The sequence below is a fragment of the Scyliorhinus canicula genome, chromosome 8 (assembly GCF_902713615.1).
Source record: "Scyliorhinus canicula chromosome 8, sScyCan1.1, whole genome shotgun sequence".
NCBI classification, from domain to species: domain Eukaryota; kingdom Metazoa; phylum Chordata; class Chondrichthyes; order Carcharhiniformes; family Scyliorhinidae; genus Scyliorhinus; species Scyliorhinus canicula.
The window spans coordinates 184,978,014-185,005,224 of NC_052153.1; the positions used below are offsets into that span (position 1 = coordinate 184,978,014).

Below are 27,211 nucleotides of genomic sequence, written 5' to 3' on the forward strand. Positions count from 1 at the left end.
TGAGGGACACCACTAGCTACTGATTGCCAACCAGAGAAACACCCATTAATCCCAACTCTTTGCTTTCTATTAATTAACCAATCCTCTATCCATGCTACTACTTTACCCTTAATGCCATGCATCTTTATTTGATGCAGCAACCTTTTGTGTGGCACCTTGTCAAAGGCTTTCTGGAAATCCAGATACACCACATCCTTCGGCTCCCCGTTATCTACTGCACTGGTAATGTCCTCAAAAAATTCCACTAAATTAGTTAGGCATGACCTGCCCTTTACGAACCCATGCTGCGTCTGCCCAATGGGACAATTTCTATCCAGATGCCTCGCAATTTCTTCCTTGATGATAGATTCCAGCATCTTCCCTACTACCGAAGTTAAGCTCACTGGCCTATAATTTCCTGCTTTCTGCCTACCTCCTTTTTTAAACAGTGGCGTCACGTTTGCTAATTTCCAATCCACCGGGACCACCCCAGAGTCGAGTGAATTTCGGTAAATTATCACTAGTGCATCTGCAATTTCCCTAGCCATCTCTTTTAGCACTCTGGGATGCATTCCATCAGGGCCAGGAGACTTGTCTACCTTTAGCCCCATTAGCTTGCCCATCACTACCTCTTTAGTGATAACAATCCTCTCAAGGTCCTCACCTGTCATAGCCTCATTTCTATCAGTCCAAAAGATCAGTAAACAAAAGATACAAAAACCCCAGTGTCTTTAAACAAATGATATTCACGGCAGAATTGGGAATATCTTTGGATAGCACGATGGCAAAGTGGTTAGCACTGCGGTATCACAGTGCCAGGGACTTGGGATCAATTTTGGCTCCGTGTAACTGACTTATTGGAGTTTGCATGTTCTTCCTGTGTCTGCGTGGGTTTCCTCCAGGTGCTCCAGATTCCTCCCACAGTCTAAAGACTCTGAAAAGTCTGAGAACACACTAACAGATTCAAAAACAGCTTCTTCCCCGCTGTTACCAGACTCCTGAATGACCCTCTCATGAACTGATCTGATCTCTCTTGTGCATTTTATCTACTGTTGTTAGCGCTATATTCCGTTTGCTTCACCCAATATCTGTGCCTATGTATTTACATTGTGTATTTATCATTATGTCCTTTGTTTTTCATACATGGATTGATCTGCCTGGACTCTACGCAGAACAATACTTTTCACTGTACCTTGGTACATGTGACAATAAAAATAAATCTAAATCGAACATTAGGGGCCTCACGGTAGCATGGTGGTTAGCATCAATGCTTCACAGCTCCAGGGTCCCAGGTTCGATTCCCGGCTGGGTCACTGTCTGTGCGGAGTCTGCACGTCCTCCCAGTGTGTGCGTGGGTTTCCTCCGGGTGCTCCGGTTTCCTCCCACAGTCCAAAGATGTGCGGGTTAGGTGGATTGGCCATGCTAAATTGCCCGTAGTGTAAGGTTAATGGGGGGATTGTTGGGTTACGGGTATACCGGTTACGTGGGTTAAGTAGGGTGATCATTGCTCGGCACAACATCGAGGGCCGAAGGGCCTGTTCTGTGCTGTACTGTTCTATGTTCTATGTGCAGGTTAGGTGGATTGGCCGTAATAAAATTGCACCTGTCAAAATGTGAGGTGGGGTTTACTGGGTTCCGGGGATAGGGTGGGCCTAGGTAGGGTGCTCTTTTGGCGGGTTGGTGCAGACTCGATGGGCTAAATGGCCTCCTTCTGCAATGTAGAGATTCTATGATTATAATGGGCAAAAATATATGAAATGAAATGAAAATTGCTTATTGTCACAAGTAGGCTTCAAATGAAGTTATTGTGAAAAGCCCCTAGTCGCCACATTCCGTCGCCTGTTCGGGGAGGCTGGTATGGGAATTGAACCGTGCTGCTGGCCTGTCTTGGCCTGCTTTAAAAGAACATAAGAACTAGGAGCAGGAGTAGGCCGTGTGGCCCATCGAGCCTGCTCCGCCATTCAATGAGATCATGGCTGATCTTTTGTGGACTCAGCTCCACTTTCCGGCCCAAACACCATAACCCTTAATTCCTTTATTCTTCAAAAAACTATCTATCTTTATCTTAAAAACATTTAATGAAGGAGCCTCAACTGCTTCACTGGGCAAGGAATCCCATAGATTCACAACCCTTTGGGTGAAGAAGTTCCTCCTAAACTCAGTCCTAAATCTACTTCCCCTTATTTTGAGGCTATGCCCCCTAGTTCTGCTTTCACCCACCAGTGGAAAGAACCTGCCCACATCTATCCTATCTATTCCCTTCATAATTATATATGTTTCTATAAGATCCCCCCGCATCCTTCTAATTTCCAACGAGTACAGTCACAGTCTACTCAACCTCTCCTCATAATCCAACCCTTTCAACTCTGGGATTAACCTAGTGAATCTCCTCTGCACACTCTCCAGCGCCAGTACGTCCTTTCTCAGGTAAGGAGACAAAAACTGAACACAATACTCCAGGTGTGGCCTCACTGACACCATATACAATTGCAGCATAACCTCCCTAGTCTTAAACTCCATCCCTCTAACAATGAAGGACAAAATTCCATTCACTTTCTTAATCACCTGTTGCACCTGTAAACCAACTTTTTGCGACTCATGCACGAGCACACACAGGTCTCTCTGCACAGCAGCATGTTTTAATATTTTATCTTTTCAATGATAATCCCTTTTGCTGTTATTCCTACCAAAATGGATAACCTCACATTTGTCAACATTGTATTCTATCTGCCAGACCCTAGCCCATTCACTTAACCTATCCAAATCCCTCTGAAGACTTCCGGTATCCTCTGCACTTTTCGCTTTACCACTCATCTTAGTGTCGTCTGCAAACTTGGACACATTGCCCTTGGTCCCCAACTCCAAATCATCTATGTAAATTGTGAACAATTGTGGGCCCAACACTGATCCCTGAGGGACACCACTAGCTACTGATTGCCAACCAGAGAAACACCCATTAATCCCCACTCTTTGCTTTCTATTAATTAACCAATCCTCTATCCATGCTACTACTTTACCCTTAATGCCATGCATCTTTATCTGATGCAGCAACCTTTTGTGTGGCACCATGTCAAAGGCTTTCTGGAAATCCAGATACACCACATCCATTGGCTCCCCGTTATCTACCGCTCTGGTAATGTCCTCCTAAGAGCCAGCTCTTTAGCCCTGTGCAAAACCAGCCCCTTTCATATTACATTAAATTGTTCCTTAACGAAAAAGGAAAATTAATATTAGTAGATAGTTCCTTCCAATGAATGGTACAACTTGTGCACAACTTGTGCACAACACACTTTCTACTTTTTGCAATTTAGTAATAGCTTGCATTTATAAAGTTCCTTTGATGTAGAATAAAGTTTTGATGTGCTGCATGAAGTTGCAAGGAAAAACAGCCAAAGGGAGAAAAGTTAGAAGGCGCGGCTCATTGTTTTCAAAGAGTTGAGACTTAAGGAAAGCATTTAAGGAAGAATCGGTGGGGCAAGATAAACAAGTTACAGTGCAACAAAGTTTAATGGATATAGCAGTTCAGCCAAGGTTGCGAAACGTGTCATTCAAACTCTGACAGATGTCAGGGAAAGGAATGGAGTTGGTCACTAGGAAAGCAAAATTGTGGCCAAGGCCAAAGACATTGGTCTTCTTAATATTTATTTGGAGGTAATTCTTCCTCATTTAAGACTAGGTGTCAGACAATCAGTCCAACAATTCGGACACAGTGGAAAGACTGAGGGAGGCAGCAATGAGGTTGCCGTCAATGTACATGTGGAATCTGACACTTTTTTCAGAAGATGTCGCCAAGGAATAACATGTAAATGACAGATAGAAGGCAGCCAAGAATAAACCCTCTGGGGCATATGACAGATAATGGTGCAGGAGTAGCAAGAGGGGTCTTTAGCTGTGACTGGATAGATAAGAATGAAACCAGCTAAATGAAGTCCCACTCAGCTGGAAAACAATGGAGAGCTGTCGGAAGAGAATTGTGCAATTTATCAGTGTCAACAACTGAGGAGAAGTACAGACAGTGAGGAGAATTACTTACCTCGGTCTTAGCAAAACAGGATGCCAGGTGTGGACTTTGATAAGAGCTATTTCAGTAATAAAATTTGATTGGTGGAGTTCAAATATGGAGCTGCAGGCAAGACGCACACAGATTGGGAGAACCAGCATCTTCAAAGACAGGGTTGTTAGAGATATGGGGGGGGGGGGGGAGAGAGAGAGAGAGAGAGAATAGGTTGCAAGGATGGAGGGGTCAAGAGTTTTTTTTTTGAGGAGAGTGATAGCCCATGAGGCAAAAAAGGCCAGGAAGGGAATTTGGGGATCAGCAGTTCAGTAGAAATAGTGTCAAGTGAGCAGTAGGTGAATCTCATCGACAAGATGAGCTCAGACAAGCCTGAGAAGAGATAGGAGAGAAACTGGAGAAAAGTGAGAGTTCAGAGCTCGGGCAGGGAGACCTTAGTGGAATTTTGTTACAGTGCGCTAGGGGAAAGAGAGCGAAGCAGCAAAGGCAGCTGAGAAAATTCAGAAGAGGAGTCATTTTGGACTCAAAACGTTAACTCTGTTCTCTCTTCACAGGTGCTGCCAGCCTGCTCAGACTTTCCAGTACTTACTGCATTTATTCCAGCATCTACAGTATTTTGCCTTTATATTAAGCCTGCTGAGAGGATGGACTAATGAGTGTTTCATCTTAAAGTCGGCATGTTGTACAGCAGATCAACTATTGTTAACTTTCTATTTCAATGAATGTGACACACCATGGTCATGACACACATCACACAGGGTAAAGCATTCACAAGTACAGAGTAGATTGACAGCCTTTTTAAAAATCAGTGCTAAAAGACTCGTTACTTATAGAAGGAGACTTATCAGATGTCATTTTAATAATGTTTGAGAGTTGAAACTTAAAGCAATTGTGAGCAGTTTGCACAGCAGTCAAGGCAAAGAAATCCAAAATGGGTTGGTGTGAAATCCTTTTAAACGTGGAACGGAAAATTTGTTTGCAAGTGTCATTTTAAAAACATGGACTGGATTTCAGAATGCAAACTGCCAAGGGAAATAATTATTATGAAGGAAAAATTGAAAGCTTGTTTTTCAGAGTGGAATTTGGAAACTCTCATGTGACAATCATCTGGGAGATTCTGAGGAGAGAACTCTAGACATTAACTTGGGTTCAGAGCGGAGTGCATACTGGACAACAGTCATCTTGCATGCTTAAAAGTGACTTTTTGTGTTAATGAGACCATTGTAGCTGTAGATGGACTTTGTAATCCATGTTAATCTTTAAATCTGTGTGTATTTGTTAAACTAAGGGAGGAGTAAAGGACTATTGTATAATAATTCAACTTTTCATGTTTAATAGACATTTTTTCTTGTTGTTAAAACTAATCTGCAGTCCAGTTATACCATCAACTGGGATTGTGACAATACTTAACGTGAATCCACCCAAAAAATAACAAATACATGCCATAATTGTAATTCAATCTAATAAATCATTACATTACTAGGTTAACTCAAACCCACAAGTACATTTATCAGCCCAACTCAATAACAAGGCCAGAGTCATCTTGTTTGATGCTCACCGAAAACGCACACCTCAGCATTTCACTCCATCCATCTCCTCAGGGGTGCATTCAGGAGAAGTTAAATGATGTGTGGGTTCAGTGGCCTGAGCTGAGCTTCAAACTCCATGCTATCCATCACAATCTATTTCTTACTCGGCTACCAAAACCCTATCCACACACATCAGCTCTAGACTTGACTCCCATGATATCCTCAGTGGCTTCTTGAGTTTCATCATTCACAAACTGCAACTAATCCAAAACTATGCCACTTCCCTTTATTCTGTACCTATTCCTGTATCAGCTTGACTTTGCAACTCTTCAATAACTTCCAGCTTACAACATATAGGCTTCAACATTCTTCTTCTCATCTACAACCCCATCCTCAACATCACATACTCTCCAACCTCCGCAACCACTTTCAACCTTAAATTCCAAAATGCGTTCTCCATTCTTCTGTTCCTGACCGCATTCGCAGCCCCATCCCTCTGCCCTGTCTTTGCCATCCTGCGTGGGTTTCCTCCGGGTGCTCTGGTTTCCACCCAGTCAATAGATGTGCAGTCTAGGTGGATTGACCATGCTAAATTGCCCTTCGTGTCCAAAAAAAGGTTGGATGGGGTTCCGGGTTACCGGGATAGGGTGGCGGTGTGGGCTTGGAAATACATCAAGTGAGCCAGCAGAGCTTTTGGCTCAAATTCCTCTCCAAAACATGAGCCTACAATATAGCACAGCACAATACTGATTAAATGCTACATTGCCAAAGGTGCTGCCTTTCAGGTGAGTTGTCAGATCAAGGTCACATCTGCCCGTTTCGGTGAATTTAAAAGATTTTCTGACACCATTTGAAGAGAAGTGAGAGAAAAAGCGATGTGCAGAAAAGGACCAAAAGGAATATGTTCAAGCCTTGCACCTTTTTTTGAATTACCAGCGAGCTTGAGGAGCCTAGAGTTCACAATTGCAATGCCTTAGTCGACTTGCCAATCAGCACCCATTATTGTTGTGAGCATTTGAAATGTGGCATTCTTACATTTGTCCTGGTGAGTGGTGCAAGGCAAAAAGCTTCTGCAACATGTCTCTCAATAGTTCAACTTTCAAAATGCATAAAAGCAGAATTAAATCACAGCTGGAAGTATAAAACCTATTGAGAGTATTATCTACAGACAGACAGAGAGCGCACACAGTAAGCGAGCACTTTTCCAGGAGACTCATCCAGAGTGGGACTCATACAGAGTGGGAGATTGAAACTTGGTAATTTGGTGCAGTAAGGTAAATCAGCAAAGGTAAGTGGAAAATCTAATTCTGCTGTTTTTCAGTTAAAAGTGCAGTGTGGAGCTTAGTGTCTGATTGGTTGAAGCTGCCCCCACCCTATTGCTGAGAGGCAGTTATCTGTCAATCACCTGAGGCCTGTTGAGGCCTGTTTAGGGGCACATTGTATTATTCTCTTTGAAGTTAAGGTTTTTTTTGAGTCATCGGTTAGCTGAGGTCTGTATAAAAGACAGACAGAGAGCGCACACAGTAAGCGAGCACTTTTCCAGGAGACACATCCGGAGTGAGACTCATACAGAGTGGGAGATTGAAACTTGGTAATTTGGTGCAGTGAGGTAAATCGGTGCAGTGTGTGAGGAGGTGCTTTTTAACCCTGGTAAGTGACTGGTAAGTAGTCTCTCTTTTTCTTTTCATTGTCTAATTTATTTATTTTTATTTTGAAATTCTAGTTGTTTAAGTTTACCTAGGGTTTAAAAAATGGCAGGAGATCCCAGACCCGTGTCATGCTCCTCGTGTGCGATGTGGGAGCTCAGGGACACGTCCACTGTCCCTGGCTCCTTCACGTGCAAGAAGTGTGTTCAGTTGCAGCTCTTGCTAGACTGCTTGACGGCTCTGGAGCTGCGGATGGACTCACTTTGGAGCATCCGCGATGCTGAGGAGGTCGTGGATAGCACGTTTAGCGAGTTGGTCACACCGCAGGTGAAGGTTACTGAGGGAGATAGAAAATGGGTGACCAAAAGAAAGAGCAAGAGTAGGAAGGCAGTGCAGGTGTCCCCTGCGGTCATCTCCCTGCAAAACAGATATACCGCTTTGGATACTGTTGAGGGAGATGGCTCACCAGGGGAAGGCAGCAGCAGCCAGGTTCATGGCACCGTGGCTGGCTCTGCTGCACAGCAGGGAGGAAGAAAAATGGCAGGGCTATAGTGATAGGGGACTCGATCGTAAGGGGAATAGACAGGCGGTTCTGTGGACGCAATCGAGACTCCAGGATGGTATGTTGCCTCCCTGGTGCAAGGGTCAAGGATGTCTCGGAGCGGCTGCAGGACATTCTGGGGGGGAGGGTGAACAGCCAGCTGTCGTGGTGCACATAGGCACCAACGATATAGGTAAAAAACGGGATGAGGTCCTACAAGCGGAATTCAGGGAGTTAGGAGTTAAACTAAAAAGTAGGACCTCAAAGGTAGTAATCTCAGGATTGCTACCAGTGCCACGAGCTAGTCAGAGTAGGAATGTCAGGATAGATAGGATGAATGCGTGGCTCGAGAGATGGTGCAAGAGGGAGGGATTCAAATTCCTGGGGCATTGGGACCGGTTCTGGGGGAGATGGGACCAGTACAAACCGGACGGTCTGCACTTGGGCAGGACTGGAACCGATGTCCTAGGGGGGGCGTTTTCTTGAGCTGTTGGGGAGGGTTTAAACTAATGTGGCAGGGGGATGGGAACCAATGCTGGAAGTTGGAAGGTAGTAAAACAGGGACAGAAACAAAAGGAAGTAAGGGGAAAAGTGCAAGGCAGAGAAGACATAGTCAGAAATCCATAAGGGCGACAGTACAAGGTACAGTGACTGAGGGGAGCACAGTGAATAGGCCCAGTAATAACAAAAGGAATAAAACTGGAGATGTTAAGATTCAAAACAGAGGTAAAAAAACAAACATAAGTGTACTTTACCTGAATGCTTGTAGTATTCGGAATAAAGTAAATGAGTTGGTGGCACAAATCATCGTAAATGACTATGATTTAGTGGCCATTACTGAAACATGGTTAAAGGATGGTCACGACTGGGAGTTAAATATCCGAGGGTATCAAACTATTATTTAAGGATGACATCCGGGCAATAGTAAGGGATGACATCGGTGCTATGGAGGATAAGGTTGAATCCATTTGGGTGGAAATCAGGAATAGTAAGGCGAAAAAGTCACTGATAGGAGTAGTCTATCGGCCACCAAATAGTAACGAGATGGTGGGGCAGGCAATAAACAAAGAAATAACTGATGCATGTAGAAATGGTACAGCAGTTATCATGGGGGATTTTAATCTACATGTCGATTGGTTTAACCAGGTCGGTCAAGGCAACCGTGAGGAGGAGTTTATAGAATGTATCCGCGATAGTTTCCTAGAACAGTATGTAATGGAACCCACGAGGAAACAAGCGGTCCTAGATCTTGTCCTGTGTAATGAGACAGGATTGATTCATGATCTCATAGTTAGGGATCCTCTCGGAAGGAGCGATCACAATATGGTGGAATTTAAAATACAGATGGAGGGTGAGAAAGTAAAATCAAATACTAGTGTTTTGTGTTTAAACAAAGGAGATTACAAGGGGATGAGAGAAGAACTAGCTAAGGTAGACTGGGAGCTAAGACTTTATGGTGGAACAGTTGAGGAACAGTGGAGAACCTTCCAAGCGATTTTTCACAGTGCTCAGCAAAGGTTTATACCAACAAAAGGAAGGACGGAAGAAAGAGGGAAAATCGACCGTGGATATCTAAGGAAATAAGGGAGAGTATCAAATTGAAGGAAAAAGCATATAAAGTGGCAAAGATTGCTGGGAGATTAGAGGACTGGGAAATCTTTAGGGGGCAACAGAAAGCTACTAAAAAAGCTATAAAGAAGAGTAAGATAGAGTATGAGAGTAAACTTGCTCAGAATATAAAAACAGACAGTAAAAGTTTTTACAAATATATAAGACAAAAAAGAGTGGCTAAGGTAAATATTGGTCCTTTAGAGGATGAGAAGGGAGTTTTAATAATGGGAAATGAGGAAATGGCTGAGGAACTGAACAGGTTTTTTGGGTCGGTCTTCACAGTGGAAGACACAAATAACATGCCAGCGACTGATAGAAATGAGGCTATGACAGGTGAGGACCTTGAGAGGATTGTTATCACTAAGGAGGGAGTGATGGGCAAGCTAATGGGGCTAAAGGTAGACAAGTCTCCTGGCCCTGATGGAATACATCCCAGAGTGCTAATAGAGATGGCTAGGGAAATTGCAGATGCACTAGTGATAATTTACCGAAATTCACTAGACTCTGGGGTGGTCCCGGTGGATTGGAAATTAGCAAACGTGACGCCACTGTTTAAAAAAGGAGGTAGGCAGAAAGCAGGAAATTATAGGCCAGTGAGCTTAACTTCGGTAGCAGGGAAGATGCTGGAATCTATCATCAAGGAAGAAATAGCAAGGCATCTGGGTGGAAATTGTCCCATTGGGCAGACGCAGCATGGGTTCATAAAGGGCAGGTCGTGTCTAACTCATTTCGTGGAATTTTCTGAGGACATTACTAGTGCGGTAGATAACGGGGAGCCAATGGATGTGGTATATCTGGATTTCCAGAAAGCGTTTGACAAGGTGCCACACAAAAGGTTGCTGCATAAGATAAAGATGCACGGCATTAAGGGTAAAGTAGTAGCATGGATAGAGGATTGGTTAATTAATAGAAAGCAAAGAGTTGGGATAAATGGGTGTTTCTCTGGTTGGCAATCAGTAGCTAGTGGTGTCCCTCAGGGATCCGTGTTGGGCCCACAGTTGTTCACAATTTACATAGATGATTTGGAGTTGGGGACCAAGGGCAATGTGTCCAAGTTTGCAGATGACACTAAGATGAGTAGTAAAGCGAAAAGTGCAGAGGATACTGGAAGTCTGCAGAGGGATTTGGAATCTGGCAGATGGAATACAATGTTGACAAATGTGAGGTTATCCATTTTGGTAGGAATAACAGCAAACGGGATTATTATTTAAACGATAAAATATTAAAGCATGCCGCTGTTCAGAGAGACTTGGGTGTGCTAGTGCATGAGTCACAGAAGGTTGGTTTAAGGTTGGTCACAGCAGAACTAGGGGGCATAGCCTCAAAATAAGGGGAAGTAGATTTAGGACTGAGTTTAGGAGGAACTTCTTCACCCAAAGGGTTGTGAATCTATGGAATTCCTTGCCCAGTGAAGCAGTTGAGGCTCCTTCATTACATGTTTTTAAGGTAAAGATAGATAGTTTTTTGAAGAATAAAGGGATTAAGGGTTATGGTGTTCGGGCCGGAAAGTGGAGCTGAGTCCACAAAAGATCAGCCATGATCTAATTGAATGGCGGAGCAGGCTCGAGGGGCCAGATGGCCTACTCCTGCTCCTAGTTCTTATGTTCTTATGTACACTATTAGTCACATAACATTTTTGTACTCTTTTTGCAATTTATTTAAATGAAATGATGTAAGCAACAAACTCTATTTTTGTGGCTCCTGAGAATCGAGTAAAAGACAATCCATAGTTCAGATAGTTCCAGGCCTCAGTACTCGAATGTCCCCATCAACGTACTTTTACCAATTAGTTCTATATTTACATTTTAAAAAATCATTTAGACTTAGCTTAATAGACTTCAACTGGACTACATTACGTATTAAAATGATCTCCATCATATAACTTTATAACCTGTGATGGTCTTGATGTTTCCTTACCCGATGCCAAGCCAGTCAGTGTCACAACCAGCCATCCCGACCAAGCATCATACAGGCTTTTTATAAATTCCCACACAGAATCTTTTCTCTTGCTGGTAATCTGTAATGAATAAATACTGAATTATATCTTCTACATTGGGGTCTGTTTGCCACACAGCACTCAACCCTCCTATATAGCAAAATGTAAAATGTTTATGTCGCCACAATCAACGAGGATTGTAAGCTGCTCTTCCCCTTTAGAGCTGCGGGTCACCACACCACACCACAGGCGAGGAGGGGCACGGTTCAGAAGGTGGGGCCTTCATGAATAACCTCAGCTGCTGGCCTCGCTCCACATCATGAATCGGCCGTCCAGCCAATTGAGCTAGCTGACCCCCTGCTACATAGCACAGAGGTCACAGATGACACACAGTTTTGCAAAATATTTTACTGCAATTCGATAACATTGAACATTTTTGCAGTCACACTGCAAATCCAGATGCAACTTGCACACATACCTCAATTTAAAGGTCCAATTAAATAACATCTTCAGGAAATGAAGATTGCACTGACAAACTGCAGACATTTCTCTTAATCCCTTGATGATCAGTGAGCATTAATATTATTTATCTTGCTACAAATTATGATCATCCGCCGGTTAGTATTACACACATACACCACCCGGATAACAACTTGCATTTATATAATGCCTTTAATGAAATGAAACATCCCAAACTGTGCAGTAGGAGTGCTTTCAAACAAGTTTCACATCAAGCCACATGAGGACACGTGAGGGAATGGAATCAAAGATATAGGTTTTCAAGAGTATCTTGAAGGAGAAAAACAGAGGTATTGAGGCAGAATGGTTGCGAAAACTCTGGTTCAGGTTTAAACGGTTATCAGGGAGGGCAATGGAGTTGCTAGATAAGGGTTTATGGAATCTATGATGGAACGAATGGATGGATGCGTGTGAGGATATGAAGGCAGGTACTTCAACTTCAAGCCAAAGAGCAGCTCATGATCATAGTTGGAAGCATGGCAGCACAGTGGTTAGCACAGCTGCTTCACAGCTCCAGGGTCCTAGGTTCGATTCCAGCTGGATCACTGTCTGTGGGGAGTCTGCACGTTCTCCCTGTGTCTGCGTGGGTTTCCTCCGGGTGCTCAGGTTTCCTCCCACAGTCCAAAGATGTATAAGTTAGGTGGATTGGCCATGATACATTGCCCTCTGTGTCCAAAAAGGTTAGGTGGTGGTACTGGGTTACGGGGATGGAGTGGAGGTGTTGGCTAAAGTGGGGTGCTCTTTCCAAGGGCCGGTGCAGGATCGATGGGCCAAATGGCCTCCTTCTGCACTGTTTCTATGTCGGGGGGGTGGTATGTGTTCCCTTAGATGCAAAATCAGCAAGCACTACTCTCGGAGCAATGCAAAATCAGCTCACTATTTGCATCTTATAAAAGCTGGAAGAGAATTTTTTGTTTTCCACCTAAAGGTACACTTCAGCAAGGGTAGGGACATAAAACTGTAATTTTTGCAAGTGTACATGGACCAGTAACCAAAAGCACAAACAGCTCATTCAGATTATAGATAGGTCCTTCAAGTTCAAAATAAATACATCTGATGATCTGAATGAACAAAGAGAAACTCTTAGTCAGGAAAGTGAAAGAAAATATGGCGTCCAGACCATTCTAACATGGCTCCTTACAGGCACTCAGCCAGAAATATACACAGATTCAGAGCACGTTCTGGGATATGTCAGGCTGGGATTGTCCAGAGTGAGAGCATATTATCCCATGGGGAAACATAGCAAATTGCTTGTGCTGTTTTTTGTTTAAAATGTTGCTATTAGTTCGGGGGGAAAAATCCAGTCACAGAATTGTCAGACGTTATGGGATTTGCATTGTCTCAGGCTATAGTGCAAAACTAGTCTTATCGGCCTGATATGGAGTTCCACAGCAGTCAATACGATAAATCCTGCTTTGTGCCAGACCACAAGATGATTTTCTGCACCGATGGTTTAAAAAAACTGCACTTTATTTCATTGAAACTGGGCGGTAGGGTGGGTTAACTCTCTGCTTTTTTACTGCTCTGAGTGGTACACTGGGTGAGTTTTTTTTTAAATGGAGTTGGGGTGGTACAGTGGGTTAGCTCTTTAACCCTTGGAGGTTAGGGAGTACTCTGGGTTTGTTCACTGCCCTTTCACTTTTAGGGGACTAGGTAGCACAGTGAGGTAACACTACTCTTTTAGCACAGTGAAGCACTTTGGCACAGTAGTTAGTTCATGGACATAATTAGCTCATGGGCATATCACACAATTGTTTTGATACAGAAGGAGGCCATTCAGCCCACCAAGTCCATGTAGAACAATACATTCTTCCAGACCACCCCCTTAACTCTGCAAGTTTATGTCCCTCAGGTGACTATACAATTTCATATTGAAATTATTGATAATGTCTGCTTCCACCAACGAGGTAAGCACTGAGCTCCATATCATTGCCATTTCCTAGGTAAAAATCCACCACCTTCCCAAATCACCTCCCATATCCTTCACCCAAAACCTTAAATCTGTGCTGTCCAAAAATCATCGCACCATCAGCTTTTTTTTTTAAACATAGAACATACAGTGCAGAAGGAGGCCATTCAGCCCATCGAGTCTGCACCAACCCACTTAAGCCCTCACTTCCACCCTATCCCCGTAACCCAATAACCCCTCCTAACCTATTTTGGACCCTAAGGGCAATTTATCAGGGCCAATCTACCTAACCAGCACGTCTTTGGACTGTGGGAGGAAACCGGAGCACCCAGATGAAACCCACGCAGATACCAGGAGAACGTGCAGACTCCGCACAGACAGTGACCCAGCAAGGAATCGAACCTAGGACCCGGGCGCTGTGAAGCCACAGTGCTATCCACTTGTGCTACCATGCTGCCCTTAAATTATAAATTTAGAGAACCCAATTATTTTTTTCCAATTAAGGGGCAAATTAGATTGGCCAATCCACCTAACCTGCTCATCTTTGGGTTGTGGGGGTGAAACCCACGCAGACACGGGGAGAATGTGCAAACTCCACACAGACAGTCGCACCATCAGCTAATGCAAACATCTTCGCCGACATTATCCAAACATGTCACAATCTTGTATATCCCAATAACATCCCTTGGTCTTCTTTGCTCCAAGAAGAACAGCCCCAGTTTCTCCAACCCAATCTGGCTAAATTCCCTCAACCCGGACAGGGTCGGTGCAAACCCGATTGGCCAAATGGCCTCCTTCGGCACTATCGGGATTCTATGACCCTCACATTTATCCTAAAACATGGTGACAAGAACTGGATGCAAAGAACAAAGAAAAGTACAGCACAGGAACAGGCCCTTCACCCTCCAAGCCTGTGCCGACAATGCTGTCCATCTAAACTAAAATCTTCGACACTTCCGGGGTCCGTATCCCTCTATTCTCATTCTATTCACGTATTTGTCAAGATGCCCCTTAAATGTCACTATCGTCCCTGCTTCCACCACCTCCTCCGGCAGCGAGTTCCCGGCCCCCACTACCCTCTGTGTAAAAAAACTTGCCTCGTACATCTCCTCTAAACCTTGCCCCTCGCATCTTAAACCTATGCCCCCTAGTAATTGACCTCTCTACCCTGGGAAAAAGTCTCTGACTATCCACTCTGTCTATGCCTCATAATTTTGTCGACTTCTTCACCCCCTCAACCTCCTTCGTTCCAGTGAGGACAAACCAAGTTTATTCAACCGCTCCTCATAGCTAATGCCCTCCATACCAGGCAACATCCTGGTAAATCTCTTCTGCACCCTCTCTAAAGCCTCCACATCCTTCTGGTAGTGCGGCGACCAGAATTGAACACTATACTCCAAGTGTGGCCTAACTAAGGTTCCATACAGCTGCAACATGACTTGCCAATTTTTATACTCAATGCCCCGGCCAATGAAGGCAAGCATGCCATATGCCTTCTTGACGAACTTCTCTACTTGTGTTGCTCCTTTCAGTGACCTATGGACCTGTAAACCTAGATCTCTCTGACTGTCTTGAGGGTTACCATTCACCTGCATCACATTTGTCCGGATTAAACTCCATCTGCCACGTCTCCAAACGATCTAAACCCTGCTGTATGCAATATTCTATTTTAACCTAACTAGAGCTTGATAAATGTTCAGCACACCTTTCCTGTTTTTACACTCAATATCTATTTATGAAGAAGATCCTGCATGCAAATATGTCCTTCAATCTCCAAACATCTGTGCATCTGATTGTCAATTTTCCCCAAAGAATGCACAAACATGACCCATACTAGAAATAAAAATGGCACAATGGTTAGAATGCATAGGGGTAGAGTAAATGCAACAAGTAGGGGTCACTGATCAACTACAAGAGATCACTCATTTAAGGCAGAGATGAGGAAAGAATTTTCTCTCAGAGGGCCGTGAGTCTCTGGAACTCTCTTCCTCAAAAGGCAGCGGAAGCTGAATTTTTGAATATTTTTAAGACAGAGCGAGATAGATTCTTGATTAACCTTACACTCTCTTGTTATCGGGGGTAGGCAGGAATGTGGGGTTGAGGTTACAATCAGACCAGCCATGATCTCATTGAATGGTGGAGCAGGCTTGAGAGTCCGAGTGGCCTACTCCTGCTCCTAATTAGAATGCACAGGGGTAGAGTCAGCTGGCTGTGCTACAGGCAGGGCTGTCACAGGCAAGTGTGGCAAATTGTCAACAGCACAAAACCATCATACTATTTAGATTCTTTTTAGGCATGTAAAAACTGCTCCCAGACTTCTAATGCTACTCAAGCTGGGTACTTTTAGGCTGCTCAAGTTTTCACTCAGTCTGCCTTGGCTCCATTTAGATCTCCCCCAAACATCCATGCCATAAGCCAAAAATGTATCAGTCGACAGTAGTGTGCTAGAAAACACAGAGAACACCAACAGCTCTGCATTATACATTAGCTTATTTTTATACCCTTGTTGAAAAACTGCAACATTGAACTTTGATGCAAGTGCAATTTTCATGATGGGCGACATGCTGAGACAAAACTTATCCGAGCTGCATAGGTTTGTGATACCTTTGGGAAAATTATGAACTCATTTCAAACTATTTGTTGCCCTTACTGAAATGCAGACCATGGGGAAGTAAAAATTTCAACGAGTAAATGAATCGATTGCCATTTCATTTCCATTTCACCAAGGCGTCTTTAATGTATTAACATGCTCTGCATTTCAGACATCAATTTGTCATTTTATACTTATCATTTGAAAGAACTATTTAAGATGTCTGCTTTCTTGCAAAACTATTAATTAAAATTCACTCAGCTTTGCAAAAAAAAAGTTTCGTGCTCAGGCTGCTTGACAACATGTCAATGCCTTGCAAGCCACTTTCTCTGAGGTTTAATAGATCCGACTTCATGATTCTCTGCCTAGGTTTGCACATTTATCCAGTGCACTGCTGAGGCAATGAAGGTCCCAAGTTTGATTTTGGTTCTCTGCTGAGCTTGATGGTTTCACCTGAATTGGGTGCATAAATAACCTAAGCACATTTATGAGGAAAGTCAAAATAAATGTGAAGAACAAAATATTCAGGCATCTGTGCTGGGGCCTCAATTTTTTTTACAATTTACATCAATGACTTAGATGAGGAAAGGGATTTGCAGAGAACACAAGGACAGGTAGTAAAGTATGTTGTGAAGAAGACATAAGGAGTTTGCAGACGGATATGTGTTATGTGCCAGGGTTTAGAGAACCCCAAAGGGCATCATGGAGTTCACCCGACCCACACCTTTTAATAGGTTGTGGTATGGGGAGCACACCGCCCACTCTACAGGTGTGGTACAGCAGAAACGGAAAAGTATTTTTTAAAGCAAAACAATGTTTATTCTATGAACTCAACCTTTTTAAAACATAGTGAACATCTTAGCAACCATTAATTCAAATACAACCCCCAAAGAATACAACACAAAGTAATCCTTGAGCTTTCCTTTTAACATCCATAAGACTTGAAACAAAACCTTTAACAGATGCACCTCAGGTTTAACTTCACTACTGAGAACAGTTGCCACATTGAAATCAGCAAATGGACATTCATAAGCTTGCAGAGATTCACACATATCCCACTGTAATTGCAGCTTCTCCAAAACTAAAATGAAACCAAACCCACCCTGCAGCAAAATGCCTAAAGTGAAAGTAAAAATCTGACAGACAGCCCAGCTCCACCCACCCTCTGACATCACTACAGTAATAAACACCCATTTCTTAAAGATACGCTCACTACAGATATTTATATACACATCCATTTATAAACACCCATTTCTTAAAGGTACTCTCACATGACATATACATAAGCTGAATGCGTGGGCAAAAATCTGGCAGGTGGAGTAAAATGTAGGTAAGTGTGAAGTTGTTCACTTTGGCAAGAAGAATAAAAGAAATTGAGTATTACTTAAACGGAGAATGATTGCAGAATTCCAAGATGCAGATATTCTATGAACTAGGTATTCTAATGCATGAGTCATATAAGGGTAGTGTGCAGCATGTTAGTTAGTACAGCATTTCAACGTGAAGGCTAATGGAATGCTATCCTTTATTACGGGAGGAATTGAACATAAAAGTAAGGATGTTATGCTTCAGTTAACAGGGTGAGACCACATCTCAAATACTGTTGTGCAGTTTTGGTCTCCTTATTTAAGGAAGGATGTCAATGTGTTGGAGGCGGTTTAGAGGCGGTTTATTAGACTGATACCTGGAATGAGTGGGCTGTCTTATGAGGATAGGTTCGGCAGGCTGGGCGTGTTCCCACTGGAGTTCAAAAGAGTGTGGGGTGACTTGACTGAAGTATATAAGATCCTGGATGGTCTTGACAAGGTGGACATGAAAAGGATGATTCCTTTTGTGGGTGAGTCCAGAGTTAAGGGGCACTGTTCTAAGTTAGGGGTGACCCTTATAGGGCAGAGATGAGGTGAATGTTTTCTCTCAGAGGTTAGACCATAAGATTATAAAATAAAGAAGCAGAATTAGGCCATTCGGTCCAACAAGTCTCCTCCATTCGATCATGGCTGAAATCTCTCCACTAATGGAGAGATTAGAACCCACGTCCACTCTATCTCGGCCTCTCAGTTTTCTGTAGGTTTCAATGAGATCCCCCCTCATCCTTCTACATTCCATCGAGTACAGACCCAGAGTTCTCAATCACTACTCATATGACAAGTCCTTCATTCCCGGGATCATTCTTGTGAACCTCCTCTGGACCCTTTCCAAGGCCAGCACATCCTTCCTTAAATATGGGGCTCAAAACTACTCATAACATTCAAAATGGGTTCTGACCAGAGCTCATCCATACTCTTGTATTCTACCCCTCTGGAAATGAATTCAAACATTGCATTTGCCTTCCTAACTGCCAACTGAACCTTCATGATAATCTTCAGAAAATCTTGAACTGGGATTCCTAAGGCTTCTAATTTTCAAAATATTTTCTCATTTAGAAAATAGTATGTGTCTCTATTCTTCCTACCAAAATGCATATCCTCACATTTGTCCATTGTATTTCATCTGTTATCTATTTGCCCATGATCCTAGCCTGCCCAGGTCCTTTTGCAGCCTCCCCGCTTCCTCAACACTACCTTTCCCACTACATATCTTTGCATCATCTAAAAACATAGCAACAGTGCCCTCTGTCCTTTTTCCAGACGTTAATGTGTATCGTGAATAGTTGCGGTACCAACACTGGCCCCTGTGGAATGCAACTAGTCACCAGCTGCCATCCTGAAAAATACCCCTTCATCCTCCTCTCACTGTCTTCTGCCAGGTTAAAGTCCAACAGGTTTGTTTCAAACACTAGCTTTCGGAGCACCGCTCCTTCCTCAGGTTAATGGAAGAATGAAGGAGCAGTGCTCCGAAAGCTAGTGTTTGAAACAAACCTATTGGACTTTAACCTGGTGTTGTAATACTTCTTACTCTGCTCACCCCAGTCCAACGCCGGCATCTCTACATCATGTCTTCTGCCAGTCAACCAATCCACTATCCACGCCAGTACCTTATCCCGAACACCATGGGCTCTTATCTTATCCAGCAGCCTCCTGTACAGCACCTTGTCAAAGGCCTTCTTGAAATCCAAATAGATCACGTTCACTGGCTCCGGCTCTTCTTTGTCTAACTTCCTCATTACCTCCTCAAAGAATTCTAACAGATTTGTCAGGCACGACTTCCCCCTGAGGAAGCCATTGTGTGACTTTGGAACTCTGCCTCAGAAGGAAGTGGAAGTGGGATCACTGAATATTTTAAGGCGGAGGTTGATAGAGTCTCGTTTTGCAAGGGAATTAAAGATTATCGGGGGGTAAATGGGAATGTGGGATGTGAAACACAAACAGATCGGCCATGATCCTACTGAAAGGCAGAGCGGGCTCAAGAGGCCAAAAGGCCCACTACTGTTCCTATTTGACCAGCAACCACTTTTGGTACACCAAGGTGTGAATGATAGACGTCGGGATGCATCAGAGCTCATACGTAAATAACGCAACTTGGGAAAGGTAACTGAGAATGAGAGTTCTCATAGAACTGTATACAGCAAAGACATAACAAAGTTAGACAAAGAAAGGGTGAATCATTTTTAATATTATCTACTCATGGGGAGAAACGAGAAGTGATACATTCTGATAGGAAGAATGAGAAGCTGTTATGTTAAACGTTACAATTTCAAAGGGAGTGTAGAAATAAAGAGACCAGGAATATAAGTACAAAGACTCAAACTCCACAATCTTATTCAACCCATGACAGTGGATACTCGCTTTAACTAGCCATCTTTTAAACCAGAATTTTAATTCCTCCTTGGGAATGGATTTTATTTTATTTGGTCATGTGGCAGAGAGCAAAAACTGGTTAAGTTCACGAACTCTCCTAAAATAGATACTGTTAAGTACTGGGGTTGCCATCATTGATAGAAAAGTCTCAGGACGAGATGGATAAGACAGAATTTCAAATTATTGAATTGAACATGTATCAAAATCTACTGAAATGGCAGACTGCCAACAGATCAGTTTTTGCAGTAACAGGTTTCCAAGTTGTACCCACCTTTCTGTGCCTTTCTCGGTCTTTGCATTTCTCCCTCACCCAATCGATGGTGTGGAAGTCATCGTATGTCCCAACACCTGGTATGGGCTCATCTAAAAGGTCTAATAAATGAGTTGTGCTGTTTATACCGCCTCCATTCGTCATTGTATAATTGGCTCCTTTAAGATAAAAAGAAAGAAAACGCTGCATTAAACTTGTTCAAAACACTGAATCCCCCAGCCAGGGAAAACATCCTTCCTGCATCTAACCCGCTGAGCCCGAAATAACTATAAGCAAATAAAGAAATACATTAACGAAACAGTGGCAATCCCTACTTGGGTGTGACAGATAGTCTGTGTTGTCATCACCAACATGTTAACAATGCAATGTAGCTTGTAATTTGTTGCTCTGGGAGACAGAAATTTGGAAATAATCTTTCTGCCAATTAGTCTAACTGCAGGGCTTCTGCGATTAATTTGACAGGCTAGACTTGGAGTGAAGGTTTCTGTGAAATAATATCTCCTGTACGTCTTGCTTCATCTTTTAAAATTGTTCTCGGAATATGATCGATGCTGACAATGTTGCTTGACAACAGGCTACTTTGTGGGAAATTTAAGAATCAACCACATAGTGTGAACTACAATTAACACCAAGCCAAACAGGATAGGGCAATAGCAAAATGCTGTGAATGCTGAAAGTGTGAAATAAATGTTGGTAATACTCAGCAGGTCAGGCAGCATCTGTGGAAAGAGAAACAGAAATGTTTCAGGTTGATGATCGTTTACCAGAATGGAAGATAGATAAAAATGTAAGATTTTCATCCAGGGGAAGGGGGAAGTGGGAATACATGTAAATCGCTGTTTCACTTAGACGTGTTTGGGAGGGAAGCACAGTGGCATAGTGGTCAGCACTGCTGCCTCACAGCGCCGAGGTCCCAGGTTCGATCCCAGCTCTGGGTCATTGTCCGTGTGGAGTTTGCACATTCTCCCTGTGTTTCGCCCCAACAACCCAAAGATGTGCAGGGTAGGTGGATTGACCACGCTAAATTGCCCTTAATTGGAAAAAATTAATTGGCTGCTCTATATTTTAAAAAAAATTTTTTTATTAAGTGTTTGGGGCCTTCGATGGTGAAGGGGAGGTAAAAGGAGCTGTTGCAGCTCCTGTGTTTGAATGGGAAGGTGCTGAAGGAAAGGGAGAGGATATTGCTTGTGACTCAGAAATGGACCTTTGTATCAGGAAGGGATAGTCTGCCTTGGATGACCACAATCACAATTTCAGCTGTTGTTCATGTTCCAACTTGTGGAACAAAGAAGAACAATATAGCACAGGAACAGGCCCTTCGGCCCTCCAAGCCTGCGCCAACCATGGTACCTGCCTAAACTAAAACCGTCAGCACTTAGAGTCCGTATCCTTCCATTACTTTTCTTTAAATTTTAAGAGTACCCAATTCATTTTTTCCAATTAAGGGGCAATTTAGTGTGGCCAATCCACCTACCCTGCACATCTTTGGATTGTGGGGGCAAAACCCACGCAAACACGGGAAAATGTGCAAACTCCACATGGACAGTGACCCAGAGCCAGCATTGAACCTGGGACCTCAGCGCCGTGAGGCAGCAATGCTAACCATTGCACCATCGTGCTGCCCTCGTATCCTTCCATTCCTACCCTATTCATGTAGGAGGCTTGCCTCGCACATCTGTTCTAAACTTTTTCCCACGCACTTTAAACCTATGTCCCCGAGTACTTGACTCTCCTACCCTAGGAAAGAGCATCTGACTATCCACCCTGTCCATACCACTGATAATCTTGTAGACCTCCATCAGGTTGCCTCTCAACCTTCGCCGTTCCAGTGTGAACAGACCGAGTTTATCTAACCTCTCCTCATTACTATTGCCCTCCATACCAGGCAACATCCCAGTAAACCGCTTCTGTACCCTCGCCAAAGCATCCACATCCTTCTGGTAGTGTGGCGACCAGAATTGTACACAATATTCCAAATGAGGTCTAACTAAGGTCCTGTACAGCTGCAACACGACTTGCCAATTTTTATATTCAATGCCCCAACCGATGAAGGCCAGCATGCCGTATGCCTTCTTGACCACCTTATCCATATGCGCTGCCACTTTCAGTGATGGGTGGACATGCCAGATCTCTCTGCCTCTCAGTACTCGCAAGAGTTCTACCATTTATTGTGTAAGGCGAGTGGTCATCCACAGAACAAGATATGAATTTGATCCCCGGCCTTCAAATTGTCCAGATAGAAAGTTGAAAAAACAGTCTTGTCAGAGTTTGGTCGAAGTTGCCATTTTCGGAGTCTTCTTCAGCAGTTCAGAAGAAGTGTTAGATTAGACTCGAATCGATAATGCTGTTTCTCCCTCCACAGATGCTGCCAGAGCTGCTGAGTTTTTTCTAGCACTTTGTTTTTATTTCAGATTTCCAGCATTCGTGGAATTTGCTTTGGTCTCCACGTTTTAAAAATAGGCTACCTCTCTTCCAGGAATGCCTACCCTGAAGAAGTACTGCTCTTCTCTCCGACAGGATTTATAAATATTTCCCACTCTCTCTGTCTGTTAGCTTTGACAGAGTCATCGGACTCGAAACATTAGCTCTTTTCTCTCCCTACAGATGCTGCCAGACTTGCTGAGATTTTCCAGCATTTTCCCTTTCGTTTCAAAGGACATAGATCTTCAGTGAGTGCTTTGCCAGTATCATAAGGTTCTTTAGCCTGGAAGGCCAGCACATACGAAGAGCATACACCAAGTGACTTTGCAGGGTTTCTGCACCATGCCCGTGTGCCACCCAATGTCATTGGTTGGGAGGGAGACCACAAGTTACATCCTCCTGTTAAAAAAAACAGGTTTTCCCAATTGAAAGCCTGCCAACTAAAGCTGCCAAGACAACAAAACCCTCATCACCAGGCCCCTGGTACAAGCTCTAAAACCCACTGGAAAACAGATTCCCTTTCGGGGACAAGAATGCCGAGAAACAAGACCAAGAATAAAAATATACCAGGTAAACAATGAAAGTAAAGGCTTATCCTGGGCCTAGTAACTCGCTGACAGGAATATGGACATAGTTCACCTGCAGGAAACCCACCTCATTCACCTCTCCAGCCATCGAACCCACATCCCTGGGGACCGACTCATTATTAGTGGGGTGGAAAGTTGAGACAAGGGGAACCCTATCTTGATTCAGGGAGGAGGGAATGGGGTGAGAGCAAAAGTGCTTGAAATAGATTGGAGACAGAGGAGGGCCCAATCAATTACACTCTAGGAACAGTAGCTGGTTCCCAGTTGGGATGTTAATAACAATCTGGAAGCTAATCAATTTTCTGCCGCCAGATTTCCAAAATTACTGAATTCAGTTCCACAACGTTCCATGGTAGGGTTTCAACTCCCAAACTCTAATCTAGTAGCATAACCACTGGAATGCTGTATATTCTGCATTTACTGTTGCTGCTCCTTCAGAAAGAATGCGTTCAATTTAAAAGAAGCCAACATTTAAAAGCCAAATAAAATCGACTGCAAATAAAGCCCGTTTGTCATGGACAATTTTCAGAAATTGGTCCAACTCTGCCTCCCAGCAATCCACAGGACATTGAAAGCCTGGCACACACACAGAGTGACTTTTACAATGCACCAATCAAGACACAACCAAACAAAGCCATCAGGCCATACAACAGGTCTGCATCTACAAACTATTAATAGGACCTGCAGATTTGGAGCCACTGGGTGCGATTTAATGGTCATGTGCCAAAAAACAGCTCGTCGCGGCGCAGCGTGGCCAATAAAAGTCGGGCGACTCTGCTCCCGCATAAAAGCAAATTACTACGGATGCTGGAATCTGAAACCGAGAGAAAAACGCTGGGAAATCTCAGCAGGCCTGGCAGCATTGACAAAGGGTTATCTGGACTCGAAACTTTAGCTCTTTTCTCTCCCTACAGATGCTGCTAGACCTGTGAGATTTCCAGCATTTTCTCTTTTGGACACCGCTCCCGGGATCTACCTGGCTCACAACCCCTTGAGAGATCTAACACGATCTCGCGAGACGTGTGGGTGGGATCACCTTTTAGCGAGTCTCACTTTAATGTGCAGATTCCTTGGTTACCCAAGACGTAGGACCTATCTCGCTCACCTCAGAGACCTTGGGCAAGCGCCATTCAGATGGAATGGCATGCGTGGGGGTCAGAGGCCCCCAGATGCATGCCCTTTGGCCTGGGTGTTACCCTGACACTGCTGGTGCCAGCCAGGCACCTTGGCACTGTCAGCCTGGCTGTGCCAACTGGGTGCCAGCCTAGCACTGCCAAAGTGCCCAGATGGCACTGCCACCTGTTAGGAGCACTGCCAGGTTGGCAGTGCCAAGCTGGCATTTTTTGCGCAGGTACTCTTGGGCTGAGGATGCCCTGCGCGGGGATTGGGGGGGGGGGGGGGACGCGCTCCCAGAGTGCATTAGGGCTTGTCGGGGGTTGCTTCAGGTGCCTCGGATTTAAAAATGGCGTCCCAATCTCTTCCAACACGGAGGACTTCCAGTGAGCAGAGCTCCTCAGTGGACAAAACGGGGCTATGTGCGGCCTCCACCTCGTGTTCTCCGTTGAGGCCTATTATCTAGCACGAGTCGTGTTTTACAGCCTTGCGTTTCTTAGCGCTGCGAGCGCCAGGAAACATGCAGCTAAATGAGCTCGCTATAGGTCTTTGTTCCCATTTAGTTAAATCGCACCCACTGTGCCTGAATGTGCCCAACATTCCTTGAAAATGCTAATCCCAGGGAACATTTTGATTAGAGCAAAATGTACCAGATATAATAACCGGGCTCCCCACCAAAATCACCTTCAATATTTTAAATAACTATTCATGTAATTGTTTCTAATATGCAAGAACCAGAGGTCTGGGAGGAGTTTTTATCAAGGGTGTAATTTTGGGGTATATTTTATGAAGCATGTGTTTTATGGTAAAAGCAGTAATGGTAGCGAGAACAATGGTGGGAGCATTGAAACACCTCAGAATGCAACATGCTCTATGGAAAAATTTTGAATATTACAGCATTTCCCATAGGGACCATTTTGAAAAGCCTTGGATTGCTCTATTAAATATTTTAGAAGTAAAATATATTTTTGGAAATAAAAAGGAGTGGAAGTAATAGATATCAGTACTAGGAAATGCAGACAAAAGAAAATTCAGCAGCCGTTGGCACTGGCAGCACTGCACAGCATAGCGCTTACAGAAAATAAGTGCAATAACTGAACTGGATGGACTGAAATGGGCCAATTAAGCTAAAAGGGACAGCAACAATTCGAAGTGCGTTCAGCTCAGATGCTGTGGGGATAGTGTTTGTGAGTATGGTACTGATGTAACTTAAAGGGGTGCAGGGTACTGAAGTCTGAAAATTTATCAATGTTACAATAAGCTATTCAAAAGAACAGTTGTGAGCCTAGATTATTTTCGCCACCCAGACAAGTTCAGGCCAAACCTTAGAGATAGGCGTATACAAGGGGAGTTGTGAGTTCACCAACCTACATTAGTAAATACATTAAAAACTTATCTGCATGCTGTGGCTGAAATTTATGTCTATGAATTTAATAGCCAATATCAATCACTGCTTTCATCTGGCAAATAGGTCCAATTAACATTAGCTTATTGCATTCTTTGTTCTGTTTAACAAAAATCCATCAATGCTACCTCTGTACCAAAGTACTGCTTCAGACAGATACACTGCTGTAATATTCTGAGGCTATTCCTGTAGTCGACTGGTTAGACTGGTTCATTGGTCAGGCATATGGCAGATTAAAATTACTGCGGATAAATGTGAAGGTGCTGCGGATAAATGTGATGGTACTGTGGATAAATGTGAAGGCAGACACTTGGGGACAAACAACATGGCTGGTGGTGCAGTATAAACGGTACCGTTTTGGGGGGAATGCAAGAAAAGAGGGACCTGCGGTTCATATTCATGAATCTTTGGTAATGGCAGGGAAAGTTGAGAATACAGATAAGAAAGGAGATTGGCCATGACTATGTTGGAAAAGTCAAGCCTAGAGGTGACCACAGCAAAATTGAAGATTTAAACAGCACGTGAAGTGAGACAGGAATGGAGTGAGGCAACGCTATGGAGATGCAAACAGGCAGCCTTAGTAATAGCTCAGGTGTGTGGTCGCATGCTTATCTTGGGAGAAAATATAACAGCAAGGTGGTGAACAATCTGGTTCAACCTCATACACTGGTCAAGCAGAGGGCGAGACAATGGGGTTTGTAGCAGAGACCAAAAATTAATATGTATTTGGATGAAATGCATGTATGGGAGATACCTGGTCTTGCGAAGAGAGAGGCAGTAAATACAGAAAAAATGAAGTTGCATTGAACTTTGCAATTCTCTGGTCAAGCCCCAGCTGGAGTATTGTGTGCAATTCTGGATACTCGAGAAAGGATGTTAAGGCGATGGCAGGGTATAGAGGACATTCATCAAAATGAAACCAGGGAGTTCAAAATTTGGAGAGACCGGATAAGCTGAGTTTGTTTTACTTAGAGCAACAACAAATTGTATTTATAGCACCTTTATAGTCGTAAAATGCCTCGATGCATGTCGCAGCCTCATTACAAAACAAAATTTAACACCCAGCCACAAAAGGATAAACAAGGGCAGATGTGTAGATGCTTGGTCAAAGAGGCTGGTTTTCAGGAGCACCTTACAGGATGAAAGAGAGGCGGAGGGATTTAGGGAGGCAATTCCAGAGCTTCAGGTCTTGGTTAGTGCAAACAGCAGAGCAACTGAAATCAGGACTGCGCAAGTGACCATGGGAGCGATTCTCCCAAAGGGAATAAAAGTCCCCGAGCCAGCACGTTTAGCAGAGTGTTTCCTGGTGCTCGCAGTGCCGAAAACCACATGGCTATTCAACGAGATTCACGTTGAATAAGGGGCCTGGCAGGGAACGCGCAGCCCGAGGCCCTCCCTTACCCCT

General features: G+C 43.7%; 1 protein-coding gene across 10 annotated transcripts in view; it reads right to left on the reverse strand.

The window, feature by feature from the left end:
• clcn3 (chloride channel 3) overlaps nt 1-27,211 on the reverse strand; it is a 206,171-nt gene that overhangs the window by 54,579 nt on the left and 124,381 nt on the right. For 8 of the 10 annotated variants that reach the window (XM_038805810.1, XM_038805806.1, XM_038805805.1 and 5 more), the window contains 2 exons: nt 20,281-20,438; nt 11,236-11,335 (listed from right to left, as the gene is read on the reverse strand). In XM_038805810.1, the coding sequence (XP_038661738.1) occupies nt 11,236-11,335; nt 20,281-20,438 (258 nt within the window). The remainder of the gene's footprint in view (nt 1-11,235; nt 11,336-20,280; nt 20,439-27,211) is intronic. The other 2 variants (XM_038805814.1, XM_038805813.1) reach the window with 1 other exon arrangement.